We start from the raw sequence: 13,593 nt of genomic DNA on the forward strand, positions 1-13,593 counted from the left end.
CGACCGTCCTGGCAGAGCGGAGCGCGCAGCTGCTGGCGCTCTACGCGGCTGAAGGCCTCGCACCGCGCATCGACGACCCACCGGCGCGTCAGACGTACTCTAACCGCTTCCTCACAGGCCTCGCCCACGCGCTGCACGACGACCTTTGCCGTCACTGCTACCAGCACGGACACACGCTCGCCACCTGCGGCGTCTTTCACGCGGAAGTTAGCTTCGGCCGCGACTACGTGGCCGCATACCGCATGAGCATGATGTCAGAGCAGCTGGATCGAGACTGGCAGGATGCGTACCTGCTGAAGCTCGTCGATTTCTTTCAGTCACACCGGCTGTTCATGCCCTACCACATTGTTGGCGTGACAAACGCGCTGAATGCTATTGCGGCGATGTGGAGCTTCCGCGGGGAGCCGGGCATTGCGATGCGGCACCTCCTCAACATACCACCGGCGTACCGTCGGCGACAGGCCTTCAAGCACATCCTGCACGCACTGCAGATACCAACAGCAGAGATCACGCAGACGCTCGCTAATGTGTACTTTTCACCAGATGAGGTGGTGCCATCCTCGGGTAGACGACAAATTGAGGCTGCCGTTATGAACAGCAGCAGCAGCAGCAGTAGTAGTGGCGGCGTGGGCGGTGGCGTGGTGGCACAGCACCTCCTGATGCCGAAGCCGGCAATTCGCGACGTGGCAATGACAGCGGTGTTCAACCACTTTCCTGCCGCACTTGCGGCGCTGGAGAAAAGTGAGGAGCGCATGTCGACGATACGCCGCCGTAACACCACTCAACGTGTCACAGGAGACACCACGAAAGCATCGGTGCGGTCCGCTTCGTCGACGGCAACACCAACAACAACAACAGCAGCAGCAGCTTCGTCCGCGCTTCAAGTAATGCAGAGTGGCGACATCTTGACCCTCCGCGAGGACTTCGACCCGGTGCTAACGGAGTTGGAGCTGGCGGTGGGCATGAAGCTCGGCAGCCGACATGTACTCTTCACGAGCGCTGTCGACATCCTCTCTGCGGCGGCCAACAACAGCGACAATACCACCAACGCGGGAGAGAATGACACTGCCGCATCCTCGGTAGCGACATCATCATCATCATCATCCACAGCAGCAGCAGCAGCAGCAACGGCGCAAGCGGCAGTGAAGGAGAAAACCGAGACATCCAACCAATCACGTGGGCCAAAGGTGCCGGACGAGGACACCGTTGTCACTTTCTTTACAAATGAGACGAAGCGTGACAGGAACGACAACCGCAGCAGCAGCCGCTCTTCATCTTCTCGCGCCCCACCCACGCAGACAGGGAGGCGGGAGACGTTTGGCAACTCCCCCTCCCGCCACCAGAAGTCACACCAGCACTATTCGCAACGACCCCGCTACCATGAGCGGCAGCAACGCCAGCAACAACGGGGCCAACGAGGAGGTGGCGGCAATTCATCCTCTCGCTCACATCGCCAAACGTCTTAATGCTTCGATGCATGCGTCAAAACATCGGTGCTTTAAGGGTGGGTGACGTCAAGGTCCACAGCAAACGGTGTCTCGGGGTGTCTCTGTGGTCGTATTTATGTATGCGCTCACCTGTGCGGCGTGGCGGGGCATAACGAAGCCAACTAAATACAAGAAAAAAAAAACGTCTTTTGTTACAGAATTTGTGAACCCACGCGAGAGGAAGGAAGGACGGAAGGAAGGAGATATATTGAAAGGGACGTGCAGTTTACAAGCGTAGTATCTGCTTCATTTGGGAGAAGCCGTTGTGATGGCGGCTATTTATTCACCTTCACATTGATGCTACTGTTTTTGTTGTTGCTGCTACTGTTGTTCTTGTTACGCCTTTCTGCATATACATAGGGCGAAATTGACTAAAAAGAATCAGAGACAACACAACGGTAGGTGACATACGTCATCAAAGGGGTAAGAAGACCCCTTTGCCCCTGCTGCTGCTGCTGCTGTCTCAACCGTTACCCCACTTGGTTATCCGAGTTACAACACCAATAAGACAAAGTGTAAATTGAAAGGAATAAAGAAAAAAAGACAATATAGAAAGTGAAGCACAACGAAGCGAATACACCATTTCACTGCACATTCTTCACTCGACTCAGCAGAAGGAGAGGAGGAACGACATGGGGTGGCGCCCAACCCCCCTGCCATGCCATGTTTTTCGCCCTCGACCGCAGGGAGGGGTATGATATGGGGTGAGCGCAACACCGCCAGCACCGGCGAGACCGCCCTCGGTGATGGGGAGGCGTGCACCAATGGAACAAGTACTCACGGCTACGGGAGCAGTGAAGGCTGCGCATCGTCACATTCCCCGTACAATGGCATTTACATACGTCCTACAGTCTTCATGATCAACGGTAGCGCCACACACCTGATGAGGACACTGTATCCCTTCCCGCTTCCCTTTGCTTCACTCTCACAAAGAGACGGAAAAGAGACAGCGTGGTGGGGCTGCCGCAACTCTCAAACCCCGCCCTTGTGGGTGTTGTTCGACTACACTATGTGCGTTGCGGTGCCTGCCGTTGAACACCTCAACCGTGACATTATCGCGTCGGATATGCGAAACGAGTTTACAAATGAGGAGTTAGTATGTGAGGATCTTGCCCCGTCATCACCGACTGCAGCAGCTGCGTGGCGGGCGGCAGCTAAGCACCTGTCTTGCAGCCTCCGCGAGAACCGCCTGTCCGCTCCCTTTGTAGCCACACGTTGTGTGGTTTTGGGTGAACTGGAGCAGAAGCGAGGGACCTCCGCGTACCTCAGAGGTAGTCAAGATGTGCTTTTATCTAGTGGCTTCCCACTCTTGCAGGGTGTGGAGGTGGCTTTGCATGCCATGCGCCCTGGTGATGAGTTTGCGTTCTTCGTCCTCAATCCCAACCCATGCGATGATGACGTAAACAGTTTCGCACGCGACATGTGTGGTGCACCGCGGTACATGCACATCCACATCAAGCTGCACCGCTGTCTCCTCCCTGAGCCGTACGTACCGCCCGTCTTGCAGAAGTACATTGTGCGTCTCCCGCCCGCGGCGGTGGAAGAGGTGGCGATGACGCGAGTGCGCAGCTGGGGAATGTCGCTCTTTCGCTTCTTCCACCATGAGTTTTTATTTAGCCACGCACTGGAGTCGACGCAGCCCGAGGCGGCGCTGTCGGCACGGGCCCGCTGTGCCTTTCTTGTCGCGGTGGTCTCGGCGGCGGGGAACTGTCACTCAGTAGGCCTCCCGCCGCCGCAGCAGATGCTGAGTGGCGGCCGCCCAAGCGCGGTGTTGACGCAGTTCTACAGCGTCGCTCCGTCTCCCCCCTATAGCAGAGGAGAGGAAGAGAGGCCTATCCGGCGCTTCGACCACAGCAATAGCAACGAAGACCCTTCCGAAAATGGGATAATATGTGATGATGATGGTGATGATAGTGGCTGTAACGGTGGTGACCTGACAGATGAAGAAGCCTTGACGTTTCTGCGGTTCCGCTTCTTTAGCGTGCCACGCGATGGTGCGACAGTCTCCTGCAGTGTTGTGCGTGAGGGCCTGCTGGGGGAGAGCGTGCCGCCACCTGAGCAGCCCTCACATGATGGCCTCCTTGGTAGCAGGGCGCTGCCGTCATGGCTGGATGTGGTGCTACAGACGATGCAGTGTGGCGAAGAGGCCGTTGTAAAGGTGGACGCCAGGAGTGAGGACGATGGTGCGTTTCACTTCCTCTTTGCCAGGTCGTTGCAAGAGCTGATGAAGGCTCAGCTGAGCCTGATGGATAAGACCCGACTCTGCTGCATGAAAAAGGAACGTGACGAGGAAAAGGAGGAGGAGGAGGAGGAGAAGGAAGAAGAAAGGCAGAAGTGGCAGGAGGGGCGGGTGGAGAAACCCCAGGATTGCGAGGACCTGGATGGCGTGGCTGGAACCGCACCATCTCCATTAGACATGGACCTTTCTCAAAACAGTTACACCCAGCAGTACGCGCCTACGACCATCGATGAGGTGTCGTATAACAGTTTTCTGCTGCACGATGACAGCTACCGTGTCGTTCTGGACTCATTCGCAAATGTGTACGATACAGGCGCTTTTTTCTTTGCTGATCCCGTGGTGTCGCTGCAGGTGGTGCAGCGATTGCGGCGTGAGGCGCGTGCCCTTGTCACGACGAGGCGGCGGCGCGATAATGAGGGCCACACCGCTTCCACCTCCAACTGTGACGTCGATGCTGATGCTGATGCTGATGAAGCTGATGTTAATGCTGATGATGACGACGATAAGGACGCCAAGAATGAAGATAGGAGAAGCAGCAGCAGTGGCACACCAGCGTGCGTCACTGCAGAGATGTGGACATTTTCTTTCGTGTCGTTCGGACACCTCAGCCGCCGTCCACTATATCGTGGTGTGGTGAAGGCGATTCAGAAGATGAACTTTGCCGTGCTGCTGTTGTCATTCAACGTGGATGAGGAGTGCCTGGTGAAGCGGGGTGTATCGCCAGAACTCATGCTGCGGCGTCGCGCTGCGCTGGGCGATGTGTTTCGGCACCTTTGCATTCTCTACATGAAGCTGCCGAAGGACGCGTACGAGCTGGCGGACGATGCGTATGCCGCCGCCATCGCGTATGCGCCCGAGCACCGCCCGCCGTGTTATTACCATGCCAGAGAGCTGTGACGCATGAGCTATGGCGTGGGTGCGATACATGACCTCAATGAGGTTGAGTGACTCATCAACGAAGCGCTACAGCGGCACTACACCTCACCGGGTGGTGTCGGTCGTGGTGGCAAGACAAAGGCTGTGCAAAGCCATTGGAGCAACAAAGAGGACGAGGGCGACACTGCTCAGGCTTCGCCCTGTATGAATCCCGATGGTTCTGCTGTCTGCTGCGCCTTGTGCTGATGGTGATGCGGGGGGTGAAGATGGAAAGTCTGCTGGAATTGCCGATGGCAATGGAGGGCCTCCTCTCCGGGGTTGACAAGACCCCACGTGGAGTTATCGCCCCGCGTTGTTTGTTTCCTTAATGCAGCCGTGGGAGGGGTGCTGGACAAATCCAACAACGAAATCATAAGTAACAGTACCCACCCCAAACAAAAAAAAAAGTATTATTGCGGATTCTCTCAACTGAGTTAAAAAAAAAAAGTTCATTTGCACATTTGCGTGGATGCACATTCACACGAAATACATGCATTTTTTTTTCTCTTTCCTTTCCTTTGGCTTGGCTTTGCCTTGTTGTGTTTGCGCCAGTTTTGGGAGTGTGTATGTGTGTGCGTATGAGTGCGCTTCTCTGAGCGTGAGTGCTTTTCTTCCTTGCTGCAGATACATATCTTTGTGCGGATGTGTTATGTGTGCGTGCGTCGGCACATCTCTGTTGTATGCAGTCTATTGCCACGTTTGGGGGTATTGCGTGACATGGCCCGCAATGCCTGCCTTTGCTTGGGGTGGGTGGGTGGGAATATCTGTCCAACACTTCGTCTTCTATTGCCCCGTCTCTTCTTTCGTTCGTTCGTTCTTTCTTTCTTTCTTCCTCCCATGTATCGTGGCATTGTTGCGATCGCCACTATTATTGCTTCCGCTGCCGTTGAAGAAGCGTATATATATATATATTCACAGAAGCACATTTGTTATCGGTGCTACACGTGTAACGGCAACACCGCAAAACACCGGCACAAACAGACCGGGGGAGAGTGAGAGACATTGATTCATACACACATTGGCACACGGTGACACGCACCCACGCATACACATATATACACACACACACACATACAAACACCCACATACACACATACATTCGGACAGACGCGGTGTTATGTCTTTTGACGGCGGAATTCAACAGGGATGCATCACGCTCATTGTGCACCGCGCTGAATCGCTCGTGGCCCTCAACTCCGACGGCACATCCAACCCATTCGTCACCGCCACGATTGGCCACCAGTCGCACGTCACACCCGTCGTCAACGGCAGCACGAACCCAGTGTTCGACACCACCTTTACCTTTTCCGCCTGCCCGCTGCCGACGATACTGACGGTGAAGGTGTACAACAAAGCAGCGGGCACCGGGGCGGAGGAGCTGCTCGGCAGTGCGACGCTGACGCTATTCTCGGCGTCGCCCTNTACGCGTCGCTCAGTGCAGCTGAGTCACGGCGGGAATGTGTCGCTCTCGCAGAAGGCACGTGACGGCTGCGGCACCATCGACATATCGTATGAGGTCGTACTACAGGCCCCGCAGACCCAACAGCCCCCAGCCAACAATGACCTCCCCGACTTTCTGCGTGAGGACAACGGCCCAATGAACTTCACTTCGGCCTACGCTGCAGTTACAGCAGCAACAACGGCAGCAACGACAACGGAACCGCCACCGCCGCCGCCGCCGCCGCCGCCACAACTACAACCACAACCAAAGCTGCAACTCCAACTGCCGACGGAGCCAGCGGTCCCGAATGCGGACTTCGGTGTTCCACAGCCACATCAACTTCAGCAGACGCAACCACAATTGTTCCAGCAACAGCTACAGCCCGAGTCTCACCCGCAGGCTCCGGTAGTACCTCAGCTACAGAACTTGTCCCAACAGCTGCTGTGCCCACCTGAGATTCCCGCTGCACCGTTTCCAAGGCAGTACACCTTCCAAACAACAGGTGCACCGCTTGGAACAGCGGCGACTCCGCCAGCCCTACAGAACGCGAACGATCTTGTGACGGCTGTGACACCTAAAGTGTTTGCCTCACCGCCCCCACCAAATGGACCGCCACTGCAGCAGCTGCCTGCTAGCCCATCGTTTGCTGTCGCGCGTGGCATAGATGTGCCAAAAACGATAAATATGTCCAACGACCAGTATCCCAGCGCTGCAAACGCGCCCATTGTTCCAAGTGGTCAACCGCTCCTATCCATGAGGCCGTTCACTCATGGTGCCTCATCATTAGACAAAAGCGAGAGTGCTCAGCAGGTGATGAACGTTGGCAGCACTGCAGTTCAGGGAGGCGGTCAGCCGCAGGTTCCGCCTCTGGGCCAGCCAGCATACCGACCAGCAGCAGCGGTGACCCCGCCGTCGACGCAGAGCACTCTTACGACCGGCACCAGTGTGACGCCGAGCTCAACACATGATAGTAGCCTCGGTGGGCCGCTTCAAGAAGGCCAGCAACGTCAGAAGCAGCAGCAGCAGCAGCGCCAACAAATGGGCGTCTTGAGTTCTGTTCCGCCACCCGTGACATCGGGCATGTGTCTGCCCACAGGCGCTGCACAACTGCCATTTCCGCAGCATCAGCAACAAACACAACAGCCCTCTACTGGTGTTTCTGGCCCCTCTACTGCAGCACCTACTGTTGATGCCTCAACAGCAGTAAAAGATGATGAGAAACCTAAGAAAAAGGTGACGATCATGACGGGCACAAAGGAGCGTCCCAGTTCTGCAGCGAAGGCGGCTTTGAGAACCGTGCCGCTGGCCGATCGTGCCCCGCGCCACGCAGCGGCGAGCCCCTCTCGGGACGGCCGGCGCTCGTCATCGTCGGGCAACGGTGTCCGAAGTTCCTCGCGTGGCCGCACTTCCTCCGCTGGAGCAGCCTCAGGTTCGACGTCAGGCATTCACCACGGCGCTACGCCGAGCGCTGCGCTATATCAGCGCCCCGATGATCTCCTTGCTGCCGCGGTGGAGGGCAACTCGGCGGTGTTTCAGAAGCTGCGTGGTGATGACCCGCTGCTGTCGCGAGGCTTCGAGAATGTGCGGGACTACTCCGGCCGTACGATTCTGCACCTCGCGGCATGGCACGGCCACACGGAGATTCTCAAGATACTGCTGCAGCCGTCGCCGGCAGTGCCGATGCTCGAGCTGCGTGCGCTGCGTTCGCACAACGGCAACACTGTCCTGCACAGCGCGGCGCAGGGTGGGCAGGTGGAGGTGGTGCAGTGGCTTCGCTTCGGACACCCAGCGACGGGAACATTAGTGGGGCTGCGCAACGTGCGCGGCTTCACTGCAACCGACTGCGCGCGCGAGGCGGGATTCGTGGAGATTGCAATGATGCTGGACGAGGCGTAGTGTGGACACTTATCCAGAGGGTACGCACGAACAACATCAGCACGAACAACGAAAGAACCAGTGAACGGGATATGAGAGAGGGATGAAAAGATTAAAAAGAAGAAATGGTGTGTGAGCACTTGTGTGTGCAAAAAGGCTGCGGAGGGGGGAGGGAAGATAGGGGGGCAGAGCAACACCCTCCAAAGGGGTACTGGTGGGTAGAAGGGGGAAGGGATGAAAGAAGGAGAGACGCGAATATTTTTGTTTCGTGTATGTGTTTGCTTTCGGGCGTGAGGGATAATAGAGCACGAAGACGACTCCATAGAGATGGGAAGGGAGGTGAGAGCGTGTGGGGGCAGAGGCAACAGACGGCAAAGCGGCCATGGCACGCGGAGCAAAGGGAGCTCACTTGACTACAAACATAGAGAGGGGGAGGGGCTAAGGTATGGATGGAAAGGGAAGAGGGGCCATAAACATTTGCATATATATTTGATGTGTCTACATGTGCCAGGGGCTGCTAGGGACCGAATGAAGTGCTGGCAAGAGATGCTGGCGACGACGCATATCTGTTGGGGGGCTTAATTTGTGCTGCGAGGGAAGCTCCAACAACGATCACCCCAACTTCCGTCCCTCCCTCCCCCAATACACACACACACGGACAGAAAAAAAAATAACTACCACATGTAATTATTTACATCACTGCTCCTTTTCTTTACCCCTTTTTTTCGTTGCCTGCTTCTTTGCGTGCGCGTGCCATTCTACATTATTCGTTCGAGTTTTTTTTGTTGTATTTGGTCTTTTTGATGTTGTTCCGTTTCGTGCGATGCGACGGGATCACTGCAGTGCCCGGCGTGACAAGTGACGCAACGCACATGTAGGAAGGAGCGCCCAAGAGGGAGAAAAGTATGTGCATGAATGTGTGTGTGTGTGTGCGTGCAGCGCCGCGACTGCGGCTGTGCGGGCTTGCTTCACTACTCACATCCCACTCTCCAACTACCCCCCCTTGTCTCTCTCTCACACACACACACACACAAACTCTCTCCCGGCTACCTTCGTAGCATGCTTTAAAAAACAAAAAAAAAAAGGAAAGAAAGGTGCGCAGAAGGAGAGATTAGTAACAGCAGCACCCATCAGCAGTGCGGGGGGGAGGGAAGGGAGAAGNAAAAAAAAAAGGAAAGAAAGGTGCGCAGAAGGAGAGATTAGTAACAGCAGCACCCATCAGCAGTGCGGGGGGGAGGGAAGGGAGAAGATGCTGCATGATGGCTTGGCGTCGCCCACGCGCATCTTCACAATTCAGTTCGAGGGCGAAGTGTTTCAGGCCTCTATCAACTGCCGTGTCGTACGCACACTGCGTGAGCTTCTCACCGTAGCTGTGCCGTCCCCTCCCACTTTGTCTCCATCTGCCACTGCGGCCGCATCCTCGGCGAAGCACCAAGCACACTGGGTTGACGGCTGTATTTGCTCATTTGGCGGACAACGGTTGTCACTAGGGACGTCAACAGATGTGGTACCGGCAGTGTTGCAGGTCAACTGGTTAGTACGCTATCACCGCAGCAACAGTATGAGTAGTGGCGGCGGCAAGACTTCGACAGGGCGTGTGAATGCGTCCAAAAGGGCGCGATCACGTGGTGCTGTAAAGACAGAGGAAGACGACAGCGACAATGGTAATGATGATAACTATAATGATGATTATAATGATGATGTTGATGGTAGGAGCGGGGATGAAGGAAGCCAGCAGCAACGCTCCTACTGGCGTCGCGACACCAGCAACATCAAAGATGAGGATGAAGACGATGACCATGATGATGCCGCGTCGTGTGACTCACGCGGAAGCAACAGCAACAGCACTGGTAGCAGCGGCAGTAGTGCGCTGGGCCTACAGCGAAGGGAAGTGGCTGAGAAGGCCAATGGTGATAACAGCGACGACGACGGACGCCGCATTGAGGCGGTGTTGCCCGTTGTGGTGGGCGGCGTTGTGCGCCTCGTCAATATGGAGAGTCGCGACAAGAGCCACGAGTGGACTGTCTACATTCGCGGCCTATTTAACGAGAACCAGTACCTTGCGCAATGTATCGAGTCGGTGCGCTTCATTCTCGATCCTTCCTTCACGCCGAGCGAGCGCCTCGTGACGACGGCGCCGTTTGAACTGACAGAGGTGGGCTGGGGCGAGTTTGTTGTCAAGATGAAGGTGCAGTTACGGCACTACCCGCGCCCCATTCAGGTCGAGCTGTCATCATCATCGTTTGCAACAGCAGGATCAGGAGCAATGTCAACCGCAGTGGCGGAAAAAATGGATATGAAGATGGCATCAGCTCTCTGGGTTTCACAAACAGGATTGCAGATGGCCGGACTCACGCGGGGGCCTGTTCTTTCGCCTGTTGTCGACTTGCTTAGCCGCCATCGTTACTACAGCAACAACAAAACTAATAGCAATGGCAGTAATAGCAATAATTTGGCGGCTCCGGCATCGTCCATTAGCAGCAGGCGGGCGCCCGTGAAGAAGGAGATGAAAAAGGAAGAAGATGTCGAGGATGATGATAAGAGCAACAGGAATCATTACATTAATAACATTATTGCCAGTCAGACCCCTCCGCAGTCATCCATTGCAACACTGGAGATGTGCCCAGGTGTGGTGATACTTTCACACCTGTTGCGCTTCTCGCACCGTCCCCGCCGTGGGCACTGTATCCCCCCACTGGGGCGACCATACGAGCCTGAAGAGCATATTGGCTATACGCTGGTGCAGGTGCCGGTGGTAACGGAGCAGTATGACGAGATTGTCGTGCCGGACCCGCCTCCTGAAATTCGCCAGGTCGCGCAGGCGCTGCCGGACATGCTGCGGCCCCGCATCACCACAGTGAAGGCGGCTCGCGCACTGGCAGCACAGCCGCAGCACGCCATGTCCGGCAGCACTCCACCGCTGCGTGCTGCTGCGGCGTTCAGCGAAAACGGCGTCTCGTGCTGGAAGTACGTCATGGCGGAGGAGCCTGATGACGCGGTACTGGCGGAGTCGTACTTGGAAAGCATCTCTGTACCACTGTTTCCTCACCTCTCACGCCACGGGGCCGCGGCTGCGCCATCGGTGGACCAGCAGCAACAGCAACAACAGCAACTGTACGGAGTCGACCCATCCCTTGTGGTGAAGCCGGGACGCGGGCGGAGGAAGCTGACGGGTGCGGAGATTGACCTCGCGGCGCTCAAGACAGCGAAGAAAGGGCTGGTGGAGGCCATTGAGCGGATGCGGCGCGAGGTGTCGCAGCGGCAGTCAGCACATATTTTTCAGCAGTACACGTAGAAGGAGGGTGTGGGAGAGAGAAAGTGAGACTGAGAGAGTGCGCAGATGCCTGTTGCCGCACACACACACACACACACACACACAAGGGGGAGGGAATGTTGTATGTGTTGTGCCAATGTGGGTTTGTGTTGACACAGTGTGCACATGCTTGCATGAGCACCCGCTTGGCTCCATCGTCTTCTAGGCAGTAGCAACGTGCCGATTCCCCTCTCCGTATGTCGCTTTCTGACCTCTCTACCGCAGTGGGGGAAAAAGATATATATATATATATATATAATTATCTCGACCGATCAAAAGAAGTGAAGGGTAGCAACACTTTTGGAGGTGAATCCGACGAGAATCCTCCCTTTTCAAAAGTCCTAAGGCAACAGCAGCAATAGCAACAAGAACGAAACAGAAAAAAAAAGACCCCAAGGTTCCACAATACGAATAGCCACACCTACAGGGTGATTGAAATCGAAAACAGCAAGAAGTAATAGCGGCGACGTGAGAAACACGAGAAAGAATACAAAAGAAAACTAGGTGAGGACGAGTAAATATGCCGACGTTTCGAGATGTAATGACCGCCTACAAGGCGGCGAGCACCTATGTGCATGAGACCCCGATTATCACAAGCAACGCCCTGCGCCAACGCTCTGAACACGAGGAGGTCGTTTTAAAGTGCGAGAACCTGCAGCGCACTGGTTGTTATAACTTCCGCGGTGTCATGAACCACATCATACGGAGCAAGCAGGTGGATATCGGCATCAACCACTTCGTCACACAGAGCGTCAGCAACCACGGACTCGCTGTCGCCCTCGCCGCGAATGAGTTCGCCTCCACGGGGCACATTGTCATTCCCGCCAACACGCCTGACATTGTGGTGAAATCCATCAAGCACTACGGCGGAAAGGTTTACCCATGCTGCCCTTCACAGGATGAGCGGATGCGGATCGCACAGGAATTGGTGGAAGCCAACAACAACAGCGGAAAGAATGGCGTGAACAGCTGCGTGTACGTCCACCCGCAGGACGATTGGCTCATTGCCGGCAACGGCACCGCCGGTGTGGAGTTGATGCTTCAGACGGACGGCCGCTTGGATGCGGTGCTGGTGCCAGCGGTGGGCGGGACGCTGCTGGCAGGTGTGGCCATCGCAGTGAAGGGCATGAAGCCAAACATTGCCGTCTTCGCCGCCGAATGTGACAAGCCGGACCAGATGTATGAGTTTGAGTACGGCACCGTCGTTGCCCCTGGGGACAACAACAACAACAACAGCAGCAGCAGTAATGTCAAGGTGCCTGGCGCGAGGGCCCCGTACGTTAGGAATCTGGCGTCTGAGTTGTCTACTCCGCTGAGCCCGCATGTTGCGCAGTGCGTCAACCGCCACGTGGATGGCGTCTTGAAGGTGACGGAGGCGCAGACCCGGCAGGCCTTCCGCTTTATCTACGAACGGTGCAAATTGGTGATTGACGCCAACGCGGCAACGGCAGTGGCCGCGCTCATCACGCGCCCGGAAGCTCTGAAGCGGTACAGGCGTATCGGCATCATATTGACTGGTGGCAATGTCGAGTTGGATGAGGTCCCGCAGCTGGCGCGGCTGTAGGTATGTGTGTATGTGTGTCTGTGTCTCTCTGTGCCTCGTGGTTGGGGGTGCGGGGAACCAAACATATTTCAGATTGTTTTTTTTTTTTTTTGCCTTTTGTATGTGTCTGTGTGTGTGGGGGGGTCGACTTGTTGTCTATTGTCTGGTTCTTATTGTACTTTGTTCTTGGCTGTGTTGCTTCATTTGATTGCTGCGGCAACGCAGGGCGGGTCGGACGGTTATTCCACGGACGCCGGCAAAAGAGAGAAAGAGGGAGGGAGGGAGGGAGGGAGAGAGAGAGAAATCATATGTACACTATGCACAACAAACGAAAGGAAGGGGTGGGGTGGGGGGAGGAATTAAACAACAACAACAACAAAAAACAAAACGAAACGGGCTATGGGGAGTGTATACGTGCCGGTTTGGCAATTCCAGTCGGCTATGGCGACGTGCCCCGCGACGACACCCAGACGCATGCCCACGGAAACGACTTCAAGTAACCTTTTTTTTCCCCCTCCCCTTTATTCCTGGTCACATCATCGATGTGATTTCCATCTGTGTGAGTGTGAGGGTCTCTTGCGTTGTGTTCGTCTGCACGAGTGTGCGATGGATCCTGCTGCTACTGTCGCTGTGGATTTGCATGTGCGAAGGCACATTTAATGGCGCTCCACGCGGTGGGTGGGGGTGTTCCTTTTCACGGCGTACGATCCGACCCTTCGTTTCTTTCCTTGTTCTCCTTGATGCGCTCTTCCGTATATATATATATATATATATATCTGT

At 55.7% G+C, this 13,593-nt stretch overlaps 5 protein-coding genes across 5 annotated transcripts; all 5 read left to right on the forward strand.

Moving 5' to 3' along the window:
• Window positions 1-242: 242 nt before the first annotated feature.
• DQ04_04611000 (hypothetical protein) lies at window positions 243-1,466 on the forward strand (the record flags this gene model as incomplete). Its single annotated transcript, XM_009313689.1, has 1 exon — window positions 243-1,466. The coding sequence occupies one exon, from the start codon at window positions 243-245 to the stop codon at window positions 1,464-1,466; it is 1,224 nt and encodes a 407-aa protein (XP_009311964.1).
• A 715-nt stretch (window positions 1,467-2,181) lies between these two features.
• DQ04_04611010 (hypothetical protein) lies at window positions 2,182-4,623 on the forward strand (the record flags this gene model as incomplete). The annotated part of the gene is made up of 1 exon (XM_009313690.1): window positions 2,182-4,623. The coding sequence occupies one exon, from the start codon at window positions 2,182-2,184 to the stop codon at window positions 4,621-4,623; it is 2,442 nt and encodes an 813-aa protein (XP_009311965.1).
• Window positions 4,624-5,758: 1,135 nt separating this feature from the next.
• DQ04_04611020 (hypothetical protein) lies at window positions 5,759-7,978 on the forward strand (the record flags this gene model as incomplete). Its single annotated transcript, XM_009313691.1, has 1 exon — window positions 5,759-7,978. One exon carries the CDS (start codon window positions 5,759-5,761, stop codon window positions 7,976-7,978), a length of 2,220 nt encoding a protein of 739 aa, XP_009311966.1.
• A 1,228-nt stretch (window positions 7,979-9,206) lies between these two features.
• DQ04_04611030 (putative protein AF-9) lies at window positions 9,207-11,252 on the forward strand (the record flags this gene model as incomplete). Its single annotated transcript, XM_009313692.1, has 1 exon — window positions 9,207-11,252. The coding sequence occupies one exon, from the start codon at window positions 9,207-9,209 to the stop codon at window positions 11,250-11,252; it is 2,046 nt and encodes a 681-aa protein (XP_009311967.1).
• A 538-nt stretch (window positions 11,253-11,790) lies between these two features.
• Window positions 11,791-12,834, forward strand: DQ04_04611040 (serine-threonine dehydratase; the record flags this gene model as incomplete). The annotated part of the gene is made up of 1 exon (XM_009313693.1): window positions 11,791-12,834. One exon carries the CDS (start codon window positions 11,791-11,793, stop codon window positions 12,832-12,834), a length of 1,044 nt encoding a protein of 347 aa, XP_009311968.1.
• Between the last annotated feature and the right edge of the window lie 759 nt (window positions 12,835-13,593).

The sequence above is a fragment of the Trypanosoma grayi genome, assembly GCF_000691245.1.
Source record: "Trypanosoma grayi strain ANR4 Tgr_461_V1, whole genome shotgun sequence".
Lineage (NCBI taxonomy): Eukaryota > Euglenozoa > Kinetoplastea > Trypanosomatida > Trypanosomatidae > Trypanosoma > Trypanosoma grayi.